Source organism: Phyllobates terribilis, unplaced genomic scaffold (assembly GCF_046119375.1).
Source record: "Phyllobates terribilis strain yellow unplaced genomic scaffold, ASM4611937v1 Scaffold_5__5_contigs__length_657084704, whole genome shotgun sequence".
NCBI lineage: Eukaryota > Metazoa > Chordata > Amphibia > Anura > Dendrobatidae > Phyllobates > Phyllobates terribilis.
This window is the reverse complement of record NW_027362765.1, coordinates 65,041,086-65,062,148: the sequence shown is the minus strand read 5'-3', so window position 1 is coordinate 65,062,148 and position 21,063 is coordinate 65,041,086. Positions and strand designations below refer to the sequence as shown.

The 21,063-nt window shown below is 47.4% G+C and overlaps 1 protein-coding gene across 1 annotated transcript in view; it reads left to right on the top strand.

The window, feature by feature from the left end:
* The window catches only part of LOC141271455 (uncharacterized), a 176,393-nt gene that overhangs the window by 133,293 nt on the left and 22,037 nt on the right, over positions 1–21,063 (top strand). Inside the window, exons 7-11 of the mRNA XM_073681526.1 lie at positions 358–2,298; positions 7,469–7,581; positions 16,009–16,188; positions 16,263–16,386; positions 16,470–16,567. Coding sequence (XP_073537627.1) covers positions 358–2,298; positions 7,469–7,581; positions 16,009–16,188; positions 16,263–16,386; positions 16,470–16,567 — 2,456 coding nt within the window. The remainder of the gene's footprint in view (positions 1–357; positions 2,299–7,468; positions 7,582–16,008; positions 16,189–16,262; positions 16,387–16,469; positions 16,568–21,063) is intronic.

Genomic DNA, 21,063 nt, shown 5'->3' with positions numbered 1-21,063 from the left:
ATTAGACTGCTTGTACCTGTCAGAGAATGTATGAGATTGAATCGCCTAATAAAACTGATTACAGATCCCTTTTTTAAGTCTCCTCTGAACATGTAACTGAAATCGATTCATGACAATCACAGGGAAACATGAACTGAGAAGATGACTATAATATAATAGTGAACATTAGTAAGGACATAACCTGGTGATCTAACACTGTAATCTCAGTCCCTCTTTATGGTCTGTTGTCTTAGTCTATTAATAATTGAATTGTTTTGCAGTTTGAAGGGAAATGCTATAAAGTATATAATAATATAAATAGTAATATTATTCCAATGCAATGTTACTGAAAAATAATAAAATCATTTTTATTCTTAGCAGATGACTGTACCAGGAGCTCAGAGGGATGTCTCATATTTTCAGATTTTCCAGCAAATATTCTTGGTATCACACCAAATACTTGTGAAGAACATGTCATTATACCAGATACACCTCAAGACCTTCTCAGAAAAAATCTGTCATCTGATCCTTTTCAACTGGTCCTTGTTTCTGCTTCATCAAGGACAAATATGCAAAACAAAAGTCACAGAAGGGCTGTTGAACATGAAATAGCTGACATGGGGGAGAAACCATTTTCATGTTCAGAATGTGGGAAAGGTTTCAATTTTAAATCAGGGCTTGTAATACATCAGAGAAGTCATACAGGGGAGAAGCCATATTCATGTTCAGAATGTGGAAAATGTTTTACAGACAAATCATGTCTTGTTAAACATCAGAGAATTCACACAGGAGAGAAGCCATATTCATGTTCAGAATGTGGGAAATGTTTTAATCGGAAAGCAAGTCTTGTTATACATCTGAGAATTCACACAGGGGAGAAGCCATATTCATGTTCAGAATGTGGGAAACGTTATAGTTTGAAATCAAAACTTGTAATTCATCAAAGAATTCACACAGGGGAGAAGCCATTTTTTTGCTCCAAATGCGGGAAAATGTTTAAAGAACAATCAGTTTTAATTTTACATGAGAGAATTCACACAGGGAAGAAGCCATATTCATGTTCAGAATGTGGGAAATGTTTTAATCGGAAAGGAAATCTTGTTTCTCATCAGAAAACTCACACAGGAGAGAAGCCATATTCATGTTCAGAATGTGGAAAACAGTATAGTGAGAAATACATTCTTGTTAAACATCAGAGAATTCACACAGGGGAGAAGCCATTTTCTTGTTCAGAATGTGGAAAATGTTTTACAGATAAATCATGTCTTGTTACACATCAGAAAATTCACACAGTAGAAAAGCATTATTCATGTTCAGAATGTGGAAAAGAGTATAGTGAGAAATTCGATCTTGTTAAACATCAGAGATGTCACACAGGGGAGAAGACATTTTCTTGTTCAGAATGTGAAAAATGTTTTACAGATAAATCATGTCTTGTTACACATCAGAGAATTCACACAGGGAATAAGCCTTTTTTATGTTCAGAATGTGGGAAATGTTATTATTCGAAATCTTCTCTTGTTAAACATCAGAGAACTCATAGAGGGGATAAGCAATTTTCTTGCTCAGAATGTGGGAAACGTTTTAACCAAAAAGCACATCTTATTAGACATCAGAGAATTCACTCAGGAGAGAAGCTTTTTTCATGTTCAGAATGTGGGAAATGTTTTAGAGAGAAATCATTTCTTGTTAAACATCAGAGAATTCACACAGGAGATAAGCCTTTTTCATGTTCAGATTGTGGGAAATGTTTTACAGATAAAACAAGTCTTGTTACTCATCAGATAAGTCACACAGGCAACAAGGCGTTTTCATGCTCCGAATGTGGGAAATTTTTTAAAAAGAAATCACTTTTAATTAGGCATCAGAGAATTCATACAGGGCAGAAGCCATATTCATGTTCAGAATGTGGGAAATGTTTTACAATGAAACACCACCTCGTTAAACATCAGAGAATTCACACAGGGGAGAAGCCATTTTCATGTTTAAACTGTGGAAAATGTTTTACAGAGAAATACAGTCTTGTTATACATCAGATAACTCACACAGGACAGAAACCGTTTTCATGTCCAGAATGTGGGAAAGGTTACAATACTAAATCAAGGCTTGTTATACATCAGAGAACACACACAGGGGAGAAGCCATTTTCATGTTCCGAGTGTGGGAAATGTTTTTGCGATAAATCCGATCTTTATAGACATCGTAGAACTCACACAGGGGAGAAGCCATTTTCTTGTACCGAGTGTGGGAAATGTTTTTGCGATAAATCCGATCTTTATAGACATTGTAAAACTCACACATTGGAAAAAACATTTTTGAGTTCATATTGAAGGAAATGTTTTAACCGGAAAGCACATACTGTTACACGTTAGAAAACGAACACAAAAAAGTAGCCATATTCTTTTAATTGTTTTATTGACAAAATGTAAAAGAAGAAATTAAAGTTCTATTAAAGTCTCCAAAAGAACGGGAAAACACTTTAGAGCAGTAAATGATTATTAAAAATGTTCACAATTACCATTGACCATTTGTTACTGAAAAACAATTAGTATTCAAATATTATACATATATACTTTTATATGAGCAATGTATGTAATATATTATACATTACAACTGCAGCTTAAAAAATGTTTTCCAGTGATGGTTTTTTCCATTCTATTTGACAGTGAGAGATACTGCTATACATGATCAGGACAGTTGCTAAGGTCATCATCAATGCCCAGCTTGTTTCTCCCAATTAATAGTGTGACTATATAATTTGATGTGACCAGGGACGTTCATAGCAATTGTGAGGTTCCAAATCTAAAGTCCGAACTGGAAACTCTTTCAAACAACTCACCCCCAAATAAAACTATTTAGCATAGTCATGAAGAGTATAATTCACAACTTTTAAAGACAAAATGAGAGAAATGTATTTTGCACACAAAATTGGTGATGCTCCTCAGTGTTCCACCAACTATGAGATTCCTTCTTTGGCGTGCACACAGTATGAAACCCCCATAATGGCACTCCACATAATATGATGCCTCCAAAGTCAATTCCCACTAAACCTTTACTCTTACTGTAACCCCCCCCCCGCATTCACTGTATGCCCCCACAGTGTTTTTCCCTACACAATATTAATCCCCCTCAGTTCTACATCCCACAATGCCCCTCACACATTATGAAGCTCTGAGTGATTCCAGTGCAGTAAGAGGCTACCACAGTGTCCCCAATACAGTAGCAGGCCACAATCCACAACCCAATACAGTATGATGCTCCCACTGTGTCCCCCAATTTAGTATGAGACCACCACTGGGCTCTCCAATACAGTATAATGGGCCACTGAGCCTCCCAATACAGTGTGAGGCCTCCATGGTGCTCCCCAATACAATTTAGTGTTCCTCTCCTCCGTGCAGAAAAATGCACAGACACAATAATAATAAAAAATCAGATAGTCTTGTTCCTATGATGTGCTGCTCCAGGCTGTGCTGTATGTGGACTTAGGCTCCATGCAGAAGGCCTGATGATTGTACCCACAGTGGCAGAACTGAGGCACATTGGCTGAATGGTGGAGCTGATCGGTCCTTGTTCCACCATTGTATGCAACTTCTATCTATGTCCTCAGGATGCAGATCCCATTGGACCTGAGATGCCATTTTGCACTGGACCCCTTTCCAACCCCTGACTCACAGGCTCCATATTGGCCATGTGGTCTGCTGACATTGGCAGTACATCACTGGATGAGACCAGTTAAGAATCAAAGCGTTGTCTTGACAGTTGTTCTGGTCATTTGCAGTAGAGTCTCTCTCTCAACGCCTGATATCAGATCATGTGGATCAGAGAGGCGTAGGATAACCCATTTTCACACTTGTTACCAATCATTACTAGACATGAGCTTAGAAAACTGATACCTTTGTGTTTTGAACTGTATTAATTAGTTATTTAACTGTTACAATCTCGCTCTGAACCTATGGAATTGAGGGAGAGCTGGTATTTGTATAAATAGTGAATGAAATATTACCATGTACATAGTATGGTTGAGAGGTGGTTATTCAGAATGTATATTTTATTTCTTAGTCCTGTTAGCAGCACAAAAATGGAGACATTCTTCACCCTGCGAGCTGATAGGACAGGTGCTAAATTAAATTGACACCTGAGCATTATATAAGGTACCTCAGCCCTGTTCCGTTTGTACATATTAAACTTTTATTAGGAGGTTAAGGATATTATATGGAGAGAACCCTATATTAAAGGGGTTTTCCCCTACTCCGACAACTCCTTCTGGATCAGTATGTTCCCCAAAGTAAAATAGTAGCAGCTATCCTCCCCTCCAGTGTGGGTGCTGTTCCAGCTGTGTCATCACTGGCTCTCCCAGGGCTCACGTTACAGTGTTATGTCTCGTGATCCCTGCAGCCAATCAGTGGCACCTTCACTCTCCCCTCCTTTATATGTAACTGACATCCAGAGGGAATGAGCGAGCAGCCGCATCTCTGACTTCCTCTTGATGTCCTTTTTTCTAAAGGAGAAGAGAGTAAAGCGGCCAATGGGATCACGTGATAACTATATTATGTAATGTCTAGCAAGCCCTGGGAGAGCCAGTGCCGACGCTGCTGGAACAGCACCCAATCTGGAGGTTATTTTACTTGGGGGAAACATAATGATTGAGAAGGGGTTGTCTGAGTAGTGGACAGCCACTTTAAAGATAATCTCTTCTGTAGATGTTTCACAAAGTTTTACATCAAGCGAAATATAAGGAAAGACTGAGTAATATACAGCAATATTTAAGGATGAGATTCTTGGCCTAGAGAAGCTATTTGAATTGCTGAAATGTGACCCTGCAAATTGCTTTCTTTAGCAGTGACTTAGTATAATTTTAGATTTTTAGTTTTCTTTAATTTTTAAAAATAATTTTTTTCCTAGCTAGCGGTTGTAGAAGCATAAATGCAGAGATACTGTATCACATCACAAGCACTCAACTAAGAATTAACTTCTTAAAAGTTATTTGGCTGTAGAATATTAAGGGCTGGCACATGACTTAGACCTTAAAAGACCATACAAATGACTAGGGGGCACTCATTACGGGTGGAAGAAAGGCGATTCCGGCAGCTAAATAGGAAAGGGTTCTTTACAGTTAGAGCACTCAGACTGTGGAATGCTGACCACAAGAGGTAGTAATGGCAGATACTATAACAGCTTTATAAAAGGGCTGGATGATTTCCTCAGTACAAATAGCATTGGTAATTTGGTTACAAAAATTATGTATAATTGGTGGAGAAAGGTTGAACTTGATGGACCTGAGTCTTTTTTAACCTAACAGAGATCAAAGTTGACTACAATGGCAGAAATTTAGTTACTGTGATTTTCTCCTAGGATTTCAAGTGAAGACTACAATTTTTTTTCTCAATTCTGTGTTTATTACCAATTTTTACAAACAAAATATAGCAAAATATTTCAAGCTGTGAAAGCAATTAGCATGGAGTTATATATTTACAATTTCGGAATAAAAGAAATATAACCAACAAGAAACCTAGCCTGAAAGTGGGGCATAATAAGGGCGGAAGTGGGAAAAAAGTAGAAGGACAAGAAGAAATGTGGTATGAAGTGAAACAAACCAGATAAAGGGCGCTCCTGTCGAGGTAAAAGGAAATGGATCCAATGAGTGCAGATAAAGCAAAAGTATTATGTAAAAAAATACTTTTAATTAAAAAAACACTACGCATTACGGTTGCATCCAGCCTTTCTCAGTTGTATAGGAAATGGTCATAGTGTGAGCTGTTGTATACTCCTCAGATAGTTGTATATATAGTATCGGCGTCTCTGCCCCCTGACAGGCAGAGACGCCGTCCCTCTTACCGCCGCTCTCCAAGCCCGGCGTCTTCCGGCTCTCCTGCTGCTGTTGCTGCCGACGCGCGCAGCTTCCCGGGCACTGTGCTTAGGGCGCGCGCTCCCTCCCTCTTAAAGGGGCCGCGTGCACCGTCCTAAGGAGTCCCCGGCCAATGGCCGGAGGACCTCTCATATAAAAAGCACCTCCTCCAAAATGGAGGTGCCCGTGCAAGGTTGTACCTTTGTGTCCTAAACTCTGCTTCAGCCCTCAAGTCCCGCTGCTAGTCTGACGTCCAGTCCGCCAGCCTGACTACCAGTCCAGTCCGCCAGCCTGACTACCAGTCCAGTCCGCCAGCCTGACTACCAGTCCTGTCCGCCAGGATGACTCCTCTCAAAATACCCTCCTATAAGTTGGGTCCACGGTTCATAGGTCCATTTGAAGTCCTCAAGCAAATCAACCCAGTAGCCTACAAGTTAAAACTCCCGGCCACCTTATGGATTTCCAACTCCTTCCACGTATCTCTCCTCAAACCAGTTGTGCTTAATTCTTTTTCCGACAATTCAGATACCTCCCCAATCCCGGTCTCCACTGAGGACGTCTATGAGGCAGAGAACATTCTGGCCACCAAGAGGGTAAGAGGAAAAACCTTTTTTCTGGTGGATTGGAAGGGGTTTGGCCCAGAGGAGAGAACTTGGGAACCCAGGGAGAACATCCACGCCCCGCTTCTCCTTAAAAAATTTCTTTCCGACCTAAAAAAGAGGGGGCGTAAAGGGGGGGTACTGTAGTAATTAGCAGCAGAAGGTGAGGATCACCACTGGGTCCTAAAGGTATAATCCCCAAGCAAGGTGAAGATCACCGCGGGTCTTTTCTTTCTTTCTTTTTTTTTATATAGCGCTAACATATTCCGCAGCGCTTCACATACATTATTGTTGCTGTCCCCATCGGGGCTCACAATCTAGATTCCCTATCAGTATGTCTTTAAAGTGTGGGAGGAAACCGGAGAACCCGGAGGAAACCCACGCAAACACGGGGAGAACATACAAACTCCTTGCAGATGAGAGAGGGATAATGAAAGGATCAGGAAGATGTTTGCAAGGCCAAACACAGCTACCTTCTACAGCCGGATCCCGTATGACTGTCTGTCATACCTGACACACCCGTGACAATCTTCTCAGGCTTCAGAACGCAACTATTCGATAGGCAAACGAGAATTGTTGACTGTGAAATTGGCACTGGAGGATTGCCACTATTTGCTTGAAGGAGAGATTCATCCTGTTATTATTTATACTGACCACAAGAACTTAGCCTATCTGCAGTCCGCAGAGCAACTAAATCCGCGTCAAGCCAGGTGGTCCCTGTTCTTCGCCTGTTTTGATTTTGTTCTTAAGGCGGATGCTCTGTCCAGGTCCTTTCTGTATTCTGACCAGGAGGAAGAATATCAACACATTATTGAGTCCTCCAATATGGTTACTGTTGCTCCGGTGGATTTGACCTGGGTTCCATCCGGAAAGACCTTCGTTGCTGAACCAGACAAGAAGCGGGTCCTTCAGTGTGGTCACTCTTTTCTAAATTGCCTGGACAGAAGAAAACGGCTCTTCTAATTTCACGGCGTTATTGGTGGCCATCCCTGCTCAAAGATATTGCCAATTTCGTCTCGGCCTATCTCTCCTGTGCCCAGAATAGGACTCCGAAACAGCTTCCAACCGTTCAGTTACTTCCTCTACCCGTACCATCAGCACATCACAATGGACTTCATAATCGATCTTCCAGTGTCAGACGAATGTACCATCATTTGGGTAGTTGTGGCCCACTTTACTACATTGTTTGGTCTTCCGTCTACTCCTTTACTTGCTGAGAAGTTAATCCAACAGATCTTCCGTCTTCATGGATTACCTCTCCATATAGCTCTAGTGAGCTCTGAAGATGTTTTTGAGGTAGAGAATATTCTGGCTACAAAAAAGGGTAAGAGGAAACACCTTTTTCCCTGTGAATTGGAGGGGGTTTGGTCCTGAGGAGAGGTCAGGGGAGCTCAAGGAGAATATCCATGCCCCTCTCCTTATGGAGAAATTTCTGGCTGGCCTGAAGAAGAGGGGACGCAAGGGGGGCGTACTTTAGCGTCGGCATCCCTACATGCTTCCCATCCTCCTCTCCTTGGCAGGAATGCCAACTCACTCTCTGCCCCAGCCCTTGTCCTGCGCATCCTCCACCCCCTGCTGCCTCCCGGGGTCTGCACACGGTTGCAGATCCCCAGGCACTATGCTTAGGGGTCGCGCAAGTTCCCGGTCTCTTAAAGAGACAGCGCGCGCCATCATAAAGTGTCCTCAGCCATTGGCAAGGAGACACTTATTATTTAAGGCACTTCCACCTGTTGGGAGGTGCCTGAGCAACGTGTCAGTTAGTTTGCATGCTTGCTAGTTTTCAGGACCCCTGTCTGTTAGTACCTGCTGTGGCAGAGTCACTGGTATTATATGCAAGGGGAGGTATGTGTCACGCAGGTTGCTGGCCTGTGTGAATTGAAACCAATAGATTTTCTGCCAGCATATTATATGCTGGGGTTTCCTCTTTTAAAAGGGTGTGGTTTTATGGGAATGACCTAGAGATAGGAGGGAAGTCATTCCCCATACCTCCCCTCAAGGTGTGGCTGAACAGGGTATAAGTGTTCAGTCAGTTTGTTTCCTGTGTGGAGTGTGTGGTCTGGAGATTGAGGTCTGTGTGGCTGACACCAGAGAGCAACACCAGAGGACTGGTGTTGTGGACACTTCACAGGCCTGTCTGCAGCTGGCAAAGGCCTTGCTGGCTAAGAGGACTCTGTTATATTTTCATTGTTTGTTTCCCCATTAACCCCAAGAGGGACTGTTTATTTTATTGCCGGAGTTTATGCCGCACAATAAACCCTCCAGGTTCTCCTCGGTCCATGGCATAGTGGTTCCACTACTATGGACGTAACACCTTACCAGTACTAAGTGGTCGTCCTGTCTGCTATCCTGGACCGCACTGTCTGTGCCAGTACCAAGTAGTTGTCCTGTCTGCTTCCTGAGTTTCACAGTCTGTACTAGTACCAACTGACCGACCTGTCTGCTATCCTGAGCCACACAGTCTGTACCTGTTCCAAGTGGCCATCCTGCCCTGTCTGTATCCGAACTAAAATCTCTGACTCTTGGGGTCAGCTGCTACTGCCAGACACTGCCCTGGAGTGGTACCTGGCAGTTAACTGCCGCACAAGCCTGACCTCACCTCAGAGGCTCCAGTAAACACCAGGTAGCTGCTTAGTTATGTCCCTTCAGGGTAAGCCCGGGACATAGTGCATTGGGTCCTCTATCCACTAGCGTTACAGATTTAGTCAGGGCCTTGGACCTTCCTAAAAATTCTGCATAACTTTTAGGCTAATAAAGAAAAAGAATCTGCTAGCTCCAGGTACTTGTTTTTCATGGTACAGAAGCAGAGAACAATGTGAGTGAGTGGAAATGGAGACTCTTTGTTGATTCATCCAAAAGAAAAAGTCTGAAAGCTGTGCTACTGCACAATGGCAGCAAGTATGATTCAATGCCTGTAGGGCATTCTGTGCACTTGAAGGAAAGCTATGGGAATTGAGACTTTTTTCTCAAGACACTTAACTACGAGAATCAAGGATGGTGACTATGTGGTGATGTGAAAGTTTGCGGAAAGTTTAGTTGATCCCACTAAAGTTCTTCTGTCACCACTCCACATTAAGCTTGGACTGATGAAGCAGTCTGTGAAAGCTCTACCTAAAGAAGGAGAGACTTTTAAGTACCTGTGTAACAAGTTTCAGGGACTGAAAAGTGAGGCTACAGATTTTTGTGGGTCTGGATATTCGGAAACTCATGAAGAACAAGGTGTTCAAAACAAAAATGAAAGCTGTCGAGAAAAGGACTTGGAATTCTTTTCAAGAAGTTGTGAAGAAATTACTAGGTAACAACAAAGATCCTAAATTTAAGTCCATCATGGAGAACATGCTGAAATATTTCAAAGCCTTGGGTTGTCTTTTGAATTTGAAGTTACATTGTTTACATTCCCATTTGGACAACTTTCTTGAAAACCTTGGTGATATTAGTGAAGAGCAAAGAGAAAGATTTCATCAGGATATCAAGGAGATGGAACGACGATACCAAGGTAGATGGATTGTGAACATAAGGGACTACTGCTGGATGCTTCACAGAGAAGATCCGCAGACCTTCTATAAGAGAATATGTATCAGAAGAAGCTGTAAAGAGAAAAGGAAAAGACGCAATAAAGTTGCAGAATGAATGTTCAATAAATTTTTGTATATAATATTGTGTACATTTTTGGCTATAATAAAGAATGTTAGTGTTCATCTCCCTTGTATGTAATTTCACATGTGTTTTGTGCAAAATCCCTAAGTGATGGTTAAAAATAGAAGTGGTTTTTTTTTTTTTTTTTTAAAGAAGTGCATAAGAAAACAAAGTGAATGATCACAATTAATACAGAGGTCCCAACCGTCCCGGATCCAGCGGATAAAGCCGGATACGGCGGAAGGCCCGAGATACGGCAGACAGCCCCGGATACAGAGGACAGTCCCCGGATACAGAGGACGTCCCCGGATACAGAGGACAGACCCGAATACAGGGGACAGTCCAGGATACAGAGGACGGCCCCGGATACAGAGGACAGCCCCGGATACAGAGGACAGTCCCCGGATACAGAGGACAGTCCCCAGATACAGAGGACAGCCCCCAGATACAGAGGACAGCCCCCGGATACGGAGGACTGCCCCCGGATACGGAGGACAGCCCCTGGATACGGAGGACGGTCCCGGATACGGAGGACGGTCCCGGATACAGAGGACGGTCCCGGATACAGAGGACGGCCCCGGATACAGAGGACGGCCCCGGATACAGAGGACGGCCCCGGATACAGAGGACGGCCCCGGATACAGAGGACAGTCCCAGATTTGGGTCTCTGCCATGCAGTCTCGGGCGTCTGCTGAATGCCCCTCACTGCCCTCATGCCCCCTCCGACATCTCCTCCTGGTAAATGTCTGTGGCTGGGGGCGGTAGGGGGGGGAAGAGACATTTCCCGGAGCTGAGCAGAGTTTATCCCTCTTTCTATTCTGGGAACCTTTGCAGTTCTGTTTCCAGGACCTGTGATGATGTCACAGTCATGTGATCAGTCACATGGGGGGAGGAGCAGGATGGGGCTTGTAGGAAGTGAAGGGTTTTCTGTGTAGGAAGCGGCCACAGGTAAGAGCTGAAGCTGAGGAGAAGTCCACACTGGGGACCGGTAATGAGGGAGCAGGGACTGTGTGATAGAGGGGACCGGACTCAGTCCTGGGGGAAGCACCGGGACTCTACACTGGGGACAGGTAATGAGGGAGCAGGGACTGTGTGATAGAGGGGACAGGACTCAGTCCTGGGGGAAGCACCGGGACTCTACACTGGGGACCGGTAATGAGGGAGCAGGGACTGTGTGATAGAGGGGACAGGACTCAGTCCTGGAGGAAGCACCGGGACTCTACACTGGGGACCGGTAATGAGGGAGCAGAGACTGTGTGATAGAGGGGACAGGACTCAGTCCTGGGGGAAGCACCGGGACTATACACTGGGGACCGGTAATGAGGGAGCAGGGACTGTGTGATAGAGGGGACAGGACTCAGTCCTGGGGGAAGCACCGGGACTCTACACTGGGGACCGGTAATGAGGGAGCAGGAACTGTGTGATAGAGGGGACAGGACTCAGTCCTGGAGGAAGCACCAGGACTCTACACTGGGGACCGGTAATGAGGGAGCAGGGACTGTGTGATAGAGGGGACAGGACTCAGTCCTGGGGGAAGCACCGGGACTCTACACTGGGGACCGGTAATGAGGGAGCAGGGACTGTGTGATAGAGGGGACAGGACTCAGTCCTGGGGGAAGCACCGGGACTATACACTGGGGACCGGTAATGAGGGAGCAGGGACTGTGTGATAGAGGGGACAGGACTCAGTACTGGGGGAAGCACCGGGACTCTGCACTGGGGACCGGTAATGAGGGAGCAGGGACTGTGTGATAGAGGAGACAGGACTCAGTCCTGGGGAAAGCACCGGGACTCTGCACTGGGGACCGGTAATGAGGGAGCAGGGACTGTGTGATAGAGGGGACAGGACTCAGTCCTGGGGGAAGCACCTGGACTCTGCACTGGGGACCGGTAATGTGGGAGCAGGGACTGTGTGATAGAGGGGACAGGACTCAGTCCTGGAGGAAGCACCGGGACTCTACACTGGAGACCGGTAATGAGGGAGCAGGGACTGTGTGATAGAGGGGACAGGACTCAGTCCTGGGGGAAGCACCGGGACTCTACACTGGGGACCGGTAATGAGGGAGCAGAGACTGTGTGATAGAGGGGACAGGACTCAGTCCTGGGGGAAGCACCGGGACTATACACTGGGGACCGGTAATGAGGGAGCAGGGACTGTGTGATAGAGGGGACAGGACTCAGTCCTGGGGGAAGCACCGGGACTCTACACTGGGGACCGGTAATGAGGGAGCAGGGACTGTGTGATAGAGGGGACAGGACTCAGTCCTGGAGGAAGCACCAGGACTCTACACTGGGGACCGGTAATGAGGGAGCAGGGACTGTGTGATAGAGGGGACAGGACTCAGTCCTGGGGGAAGCACCGGGACTCTACACTGGGGACCGGTAATGAGGGAGCAGGGACTGTGTGATAGAGGGGACAGGACTCAGTCCTGGGGGAAGCACCGGGACTCTGCACTGGAGACCGGTAATGAGGGAGCAGGGACTGTGTGATAGAGGGGACAGGACTCAGTCCTGGGGGAAGCACCGGGACTATACACTGGGGACCGGTAATGAGGGAGCAGGGACTGTGTGATAGAGGGGACAGGACTCAGTACTGGGGGAAGCACCGGGACTCTGCACTGGGGACCGGTAATGAGGGAGCAGGGATTGTGTGATAGAGGAGACAGGACTCAGTCCTGGGGAAAGCACCGGGACTCTGCACTGGGGACCGGTAATGAGGGAGCAGGGACTGTGTGATAGAGGGGACAGGACTCAGTCCTGGGGGAAGCACCTGGACTCTGCACTGGGGACCGGTAATGTGGGAGCAGGGACTGTGTGATAGAGGGGACAGGACTCAGTCCTGGAGGAAGCACCGGGACTCTACACTGGAGACCGGTAATGAGGGAGCGGGGACTGTGTGATAGAGAGGACAGGACTCAGTCCTGGGGGAAGCACCGGGACTCTGCACTGGGGACCGGTAATGAGGGAGCAGGGACTGTGTGATAGAGGGGACAGGACTCAGTCCTGGGGGAAGCACCGGGACTCTGCACTGGGGACCGGTAATGAGGGAGCAGGGACTGTGTGATAGAGGGGACAGGACTCAGTCCTGGGGGAAGCACCGGGACTCTACACTGGGGACCGGTAATGAGGGAGCAGGGACTGTGTGATAGAGGGGACAGGACTCAGTCCTGGGGGAAGCATCGGGACTCTGCACTGGAGACCGGTAATGAGGGAGCAGGGACTGTGTGATAGAGGGGACAGGACTCAGTCCTGGGGGAAGCACCGGTACTCTACACTGGAGACCGGTAATGAGGGAGCAGGGACTGTGTGATAGAGGGGATAGGACTCAGTCCTGGGGGAAGCACCGGGACTCTGCACTGGGGACCGGTAATGAGGGAGCAGGGACTGTGTGATAGAGGGGACAGGACTCAGTCCTGGGGGAAGCACCGGGACTCTGCACTGGGGACCGGTAATGAGGGAGCAGGGACTGTGTGATAGAGGGGACAGGACTCAGTCCTGGGGGAAGCATCGGGACTCTGCACTGGGGACCGGTAATGAGGGAGCAGGGACTGTGTGATAGAGGGGGCAGGACTCAGTCCTGGGGGAAGCATCGGGACTCTGCACTGGAGACCGGTAATGAGGGAGCAGGGACTGTGTGATAGAGGGGACAGGACTCAGTCCTGGAGGAAGCACCGGGACTCTGCACTGGGGACCGGTAATGAGGGAGCAGGGACTGTGTGATAGAGGGGACAGGACTCAGTCCTGGGGGAAGCATCGGGACTCTGCACTGGAGACCGGTAATGAGGGAGCAGGGACTGTGTGATAGAGGAGACAGGACTCAGTCCTGGGGGAAGCACCGGGACTCTGCACTGGGGACCGGTAATGAGGGAGCAGGGACTGTGTGATAGAGGGGACAGGACTCAGTCCTGGGGGAAGCACCGGGACTCTGCACTGGGGACCGGTAATGAGGGAGCAGGGACTGTGTGATAGAGGGGACAGGACTCAGTCCTGGAGGAAGCATCGGGACTCTGCACTGGGGACCGGTAATGAGGGAGCAGGGACTGTGTGATAGAGGGGACAGGACTCAGTCCTGGGGGAAGCACCGGGACTCTGCACTGGAGACCGGTAATGAGGGAGCAGGGACTGTGTGATAGAGGGGACAGGAATCAGTCCTGGGGGAAGCACCGGGACTCTGCACTGGGAACGGTAATGAGGGAGCAGGGACTGTGTGATAGAGGGGACAGGACTCAGTCCTGGGGGAAGCACCGGGACTCTGCACTGGGGACCGGTAATGAGGGGACCTGGACTGTGTGATAGAGGGGACAGGACTCAGTCCTGTGGGAAGCACAGAGACTCTGTACTGGGGACCAGTAATGAGGGAGCAGGGACTGTGTGATAGAGGGGACAGGACTCAGTCCTGGGGGAAGCACCGGGACTCTGCACTGGGGACCGGTAATGAGGGAGCAGGGACTGTGTGATAGAGGGGACAGGACTCAGTCCTGGGGGAAGCACCAGGACTCTGCACTGGGGACCGGTAATGAGGGAGCAGGGACTGTGTGATAGAGGGGACAGGACTCAGTCCTGGAGGAAGCACCGGGACTCTGCACTGGGGACCGGTAATGAGGGAGCAGGGACTGTGTGATAGAGGGGACAGGACTCAGTCCTGGGGGAAGCATCGGGACTCTGCACTGGGGACCGGTAATGAGGGAGCAGGGACTGTGTGATAGAGGGGACAGGACTCAGTCCTGGGGAAAACATCGGGACTCTGCACTGGGGACCGGTAATGAGGGAGCAGGGACTGTGTGATAGAGGGGACAGGACTCAGTTCTGGAGGAAGCTCCGGGACTCTGCACTGGGGACCGGTAATGAGGGAGCAGGGACTGTGTGATAGTGGGGACAGGACTGTCCTGGGGGAAGCACCGGGACTTTGCTCTGGGGACCGGTAATGAGGGAGCAGGGACTGTGTGATAGAGGGGACAGGACTTAGTCCTGGGGGAAGCATCGGGACTCTGCACTAGGGACCGGTAATGAGGGAGCAGGGACTGTGTGATAGAAGGGACAGGACTCAGTCCTGGGGGAAGCACCGGGACTCTGCACTGGGGACCGGTAATGAGGGGACCTGGACTGTGTGATAGAGGGGACAGGACTCAGTCCTGTGGGAAGCACAGAGACTCTGTACTGGGGACCAGTAATGAGGGAGCAGGGACTGTGTGATAGAGGGGACAGGACTCAGTCCTGGAGGAAGCATTGGGACTCTGCACTGGTGTCCGGTAATGAGGGAGCAGCGACTGTGTGATAGAGGCGACAGGACCCCCTCAGTGCTGCGATCACATTCCAGGAGACAGAACGTGTTCCCATCTGTGTCACTATATCAGGGTCTGTCTGTATTGGATTAGATTGGGTCACTTCCCTCCTGACGTCGCTCGCTGCTCTGTTACTATACAGTCTCCATTATGACCATATATCAGGATTAATGTTTTATATTTTTCTTTTATATTTGTTCTGTGTTTTTGGTGCTGAATTGGAGATATTCTGTGATAAATCTCTGTATGTGACTATAATGTGATTGTGTGTTATACCGGGGACAGGACGGGGCCATGACTGGATGTAGTGATCATGTGAAACCGGTAACAGCTCCGGAGATTTCTTACATGGGATCTTTATGATGTTACATCGTCATCTTCTCCCCATTCAGGTCCCTACAATATCGGATCCTCTCAGTGGAGATCTTCTATATAAGAGAATTTTCCTGATTGACCATCAAGGATGGATAGGGACAGGGACAAGATGGCGGAGAGGATATTACACCTCACCCTAGAGATCCTCTTCCGGCTTACTGGAGAGGTGAGAGATTCTGATGACGTCACATTACATCATTCTTATCTATGGGAATAACAGATGGACAGAACTGGAGAGGTGAGGACTCTGGAAATGTCTGTAGTGAGATTTATTAATGTGTCTCTCCATAACCAGGATTACACACTAGTGAAGAAGACCACTAGTGAGCGCTGTCAGGACCCTGTGTCTGAGGGATGGGGAAGACCCCCAAGCCCAATCTCGGGAACTCCACCTCAACCCCTGATACATGAGGACACCAATGACGAGAAGATCCTAGAACTCACCTACAAGATGATTGAGCTGCTTACTGGAGAGGTGACACTGCTGGGACATTATACAGTAACGCTATGAAGGGATCGGGGGGATGACTGTATCATTGTATGTGTTAGGTTCCTATAAGGTGTCAGGATGTCACCATCTATTTCTCCATGGAGGAGTGGGAGTATTTAGAAGGACACAAAGATCTGTACAATGACGTCATGATGGAGGTTCCCCAGCCCCTCACATCACCAGGTAATAGACAGGACTAAATACACACGGCCTATAATTATCTGTATGTAAAGAATGAATTCAGTCCCTGTTTGTGTTTCCTCCAGTTCTATCCAGTAAGAGGACAACACCAGAGAGATGTCCCCGTCCTCTTCTTCCACAGGACTGTAAACAAGAAGATCCCAGTGTTCCTCAGGATCATCAGGTAGATGGAGAGAAGGTGTCATGAGATCTCTCCTATGATGTGTAGATGGCTGTGAAGGTCTTGTGTTCAGCTTTGTTTTATCCACCAGTATTATACATTGAATGGACAATGTATTAGTGACACTAATCACACTCCACTTATTAGACACATGATCGTGGAGTGCAGGATTAGGGTGCAGTCAGACGGCTGTATAAATCGAACTGAGATCAGAGCGCAGTGCATGTACTGGCCTGTAGTTCTCCAAACCATAGCTTGACAGCTGCATAGAAATACATGAAGCTGTCACTCTCGGGTTGGGAGAGCTGCCGGTCAGTCGGTGCAATGAGTTCTGATCTCAGTCAGATTTATATGGCCATCTGACTGCTCCATAAATTGGAGTGATCAGTTTTCAGAATGAGAACATAATTCAGATTACTCTATTTTAAACACTGTCACAGCACGAGTATATCAAAATGTACAACCTTATGCGTTTTTTTGCATGCAATGATGTGAAGATTATACTGAGAATGATGTAATCTATGAAATATATCCAGTGATGTTGGATTCCGTGGATGTAAACCGCGTATGAAGGAAAATGTGAACAATAGTTGTGAGAACATGTGGTGCAGTTATACAGACTGCAGCTGAATACTGCGCTAGTGTTCAACTAATGTGTGTGAATGCAGCCATCATTCCTTAGAACAGATGGGCGATAGCAGCAGGAGACCAGTTCCAGTGTCAATGATGACCAATGGACATAGAAAAGAAAAAACTTTTGGCAAAATAGAGCAAATATGATATCACTGAGCAATGGAAAACAATGTCTGCATGGTTTAATCCAGATTGATGATGGAGGGTCAGAATTTGGCACAAGAAGCATGAATCCATGTACCTTTTCGATCATTGGGGAACAGGTCAGACTGGTGGAGGTAGAGTAATGGTGTGGGGGATATTTTTCTGGCACATTCTGGGTCCTCTGATACCTGTGGATGGATGGTTTCACACTAGAGCTTAATAAGTATTGTGACTGATTAAGTTTGTCCCTTCCTGGCAGCTGTTTACTGTATGGTTCAAGGATATTAACCCATAACATGACTACATGACCTGTGTCATATAGCATTGATTACTTCCAATGGAAGGGAAGCTTCATCCAAGGTGTCCTATTGTGACCCAGGCACCAGTGAAATGGGTTCCTCTGGGTGTGTGAACTTCTATAGATGTCTCCCTTTATGGCTGAATATTATAAGATGACACAGACACGCCAGAAGTAACGCATACACAGGGAAAATTACAGTCCATATTATGAAAATAAAATGAATTTTATGTCTGTGTGTGTATATACAGTGCTGCTCACCATTATTTGCACCCCTTCATTTTTCTTTATAGACTGTACAATATCTTTCAGAAATAAATGGAAATGTACCACAGTTATATCCTCTGGATTTTTTAATTAGTGGTTCAAAGTAATACAACAATAAAACATTGTTTTTCAACTGACATGTTTCAATTTCAAAGAAGAAACTGAATAAACAGCATGTGCAGCAATAAAGGCACCCCTAATTAATACTTGGCTGCACACCCTTTGGCATTGATGACAGCCTCCAAACGTTTCTTGTAGCCATCTATAAGCTTCTTGCAGTTCTCAGCTGGAATTTTCTTCCACTCTTCCTTTGCAGTTTGTTTAAGCTCTCGAATGTTTGCAGGGTTCTTTTTCCCAATGGCAGATTTCAGCTTACCCCAAAGATTTTCGATTGGATTGAAGTCAGGACTCATTGCTGGTCATTTTAAAACAGTCCATTTTTTCTTTTTCAACCATTCCTGTGTACTTTTGGATGTGTGCTTTAGGTCATTGTCATGCTGGAGGACCCATGATATTTGACTCAAGCCAAGTTTCCTTACACTGGGTAGAACCTTTCGCCTAAAATCTCTTGATAATTCTCTGATTTCATGATTCCTGTGATACAGTCAAGGCCTTTAGTACAACACGCTGCAAAGCTACCCCACAGCATTATGGATCCTTCACCATACTTAACTGTTGGTAAGTTGTTCTTTTCCTCATAAGCTTCATTGCACCGTCTCTAAACAGACTGTTGTTTCACACTGACAAAAAGCTCTATTTTTGTATCATCTGTCCACAAAACATTTTCCCAGAAGGACTGTGGTTTGTCAAGGTACTCTTTGTCAAAGATCAGTCATTCCTTTAAATGTTTTTTCTTCAGCAATGGGTTTCTTCCTTGGCCTTGGTTTAGTGTGCGGTGAATGGTACTTGTTGAAACCATGACTCCCGATGTTCCAGGTTGGCCTTCAGTTCTTTGGATGTTTGACGTGGTGTTTTTTTCACCATTCGCACCAACCTTCGAAGCAATTTCTTGTAAATTTTTCTCGTTCCCCCATGTGCAGGGGAGGTTCTTGACTGTTCTATGCTTGGCAAACATTTTAGTAACATTGTGCACTGTTGAGACTGGGATAGGATATCAAGGTATTTGGAGATGGCCTTATACCCTTGGGAAGCCTTGTGTTAGCTAGCAGTTCTGATGTCCTCGGACAACTCCTTTGTCTTCACCACTGTGACAAAAGAACAGGGCCTACCATGTGGCTTTTTAAAACACTGAAGTCATCATTCATTGGCTAATTCATATCACATGGGCGCCGACAATTAATTACAGGTGAATCTATTTTGTGATTTAACACAGGTGAGTCAAAATGTGTTTCTATACTAAAATAATGTAAAGGGTGCCAATACCAGTGACACAGCAAGCTTTAGGTTGTTCTATTTTTCAATCCCATTGGTTTTTGTTTTAAATTATTGTTTATCATTTGCTCTTTTGTATTTAACACGAGGGCTCTATACAAGAAAAACTTTCACTTGATTCATTTTTTTCAGGAGAAATTCCACATTGTGTACTTAAACTTCATGAGTGGCAATAACAATAGCCAGGACTGTGTGTATGTATCTGATCTGGTCCCAAGTTCTGCCAGCTGTGCTCCAGTTTTTTGGCCACTTATCAGTGGTCAGTTTAGAACAACACTATCCTCATCCTTCCTTGTCACACATCCCGCACCAGCCTTTTTGCTTCTCAGTCTTTCACTTCTTTCTTCAACTTTCAATCTATAACTACTGTAAACTGTAACATCGCCCAGGGGTCTATTTATAGAGTAAACCTCTCCACTATTTCCAGATTTTTCTGCACATCTAATATCATGTCTCAAGTGCTGACAATGAGAAGTAAATGGTGCCACAACCTCACTCTACAGAGCCCCTCATACAATTATTATTTATTGTATATACAGTGAACCACCTAGAAACATCTGCAAAGACTTCCCCCAGCTGCGTGGCTGACCCTCTGTAACTCTCCCCTGCCCAGCTGCAGGGCTGACCCTCTGTAACTCTCCCCTGCCCAGCTGCAGAGCTGACCCTCTGTAACTCTCCCCTGCCAGCTGCAGGGCTGACCCTCTGTAACTCTCCCCTGCCCAGCTGCAGGGCTGACCCTCTGTAACTCTCTCCTGCCCTGCTGCACGGCTGACCCTCTGTAACTCTCCCCTGCCCAGCTGCAGGACTGACCCTCTGTAACTCTACCCTGCCCAGCTGCAGGGCTGACCCTCTGTAACTCTCTCCTGCCCAGCTGCAGGGCTGACCCCCTGTAACTCTCCCCTGCCCAGCTGCAGGGCTGACCCTCTGTAACTCTCCCCTGCCCAGCTGCAGGGCTGAACCTCTGTAACTCTCTCCTGCCCAGCTGCAGGGCTGACCCTCTGTAACTCTCCCCTGCCCAGCTCCAGGGCTGACCCTCTATAACTCTCCCCTGCCCAGCTGCAGGGCTGACCCTCTGTAACTCTCCCCTGCCCGGCTGCGGGGCTGACCCCTCTGTAACTCTCCCCTGCCCGGCTGCGGGGCTGACCCCTCTGTAAATCTCCCCTGCCCGGCTGCGGGGCTGACCCCTCTGTAAATCTCCCCTGCCCGGCTGCGGGGCTGACCCTCTGTAACTCTCGCCTGCCCGGCTGCGGGGCTGACCCTCTGTAACTCTCGCCTGCCCGGCTGCGGGGCTGACCCTCTGTAACTCTCCCCTGCCCGGCTGCGGGGCTGACCCTCTGTAACTCTCCCCTGCCCGGCTGCGGGGCTGACTTTCTGTAACTCTCCCATGCCCGGCTGCGGGGCTGACCCTCTGTAACTCTCCCCTGCCCTGCTGCAAGGCTGATCCTCTGTAACTCTCCCCTGCCCAGCTGCAAGGCTGATCCTCTGTAACTCTCCCCTGCCCAGCTGCAAGGCTGACTTTCTGTAACTCTCCCCTGTCCAGCTGTGGGCCTGACCCTCTGTAAGTCTCCCCTGCCCGGCTTCTGGGCTGACCCGTAACTCTCCCCTGCCAAGCTGTGGGGCTGACCCTCTGTTACTCTCCCCTGCCCGGCTGCGGGGTTGACCCTCTGTAACTCTCCCCTGTCCAGGTGCAGGACTGACCCTCTGTAACCCCCATTCCCGGCTGCAGGGCTGACCCTCTGTAACTCTCTCCTACCCAGCTGCAGGG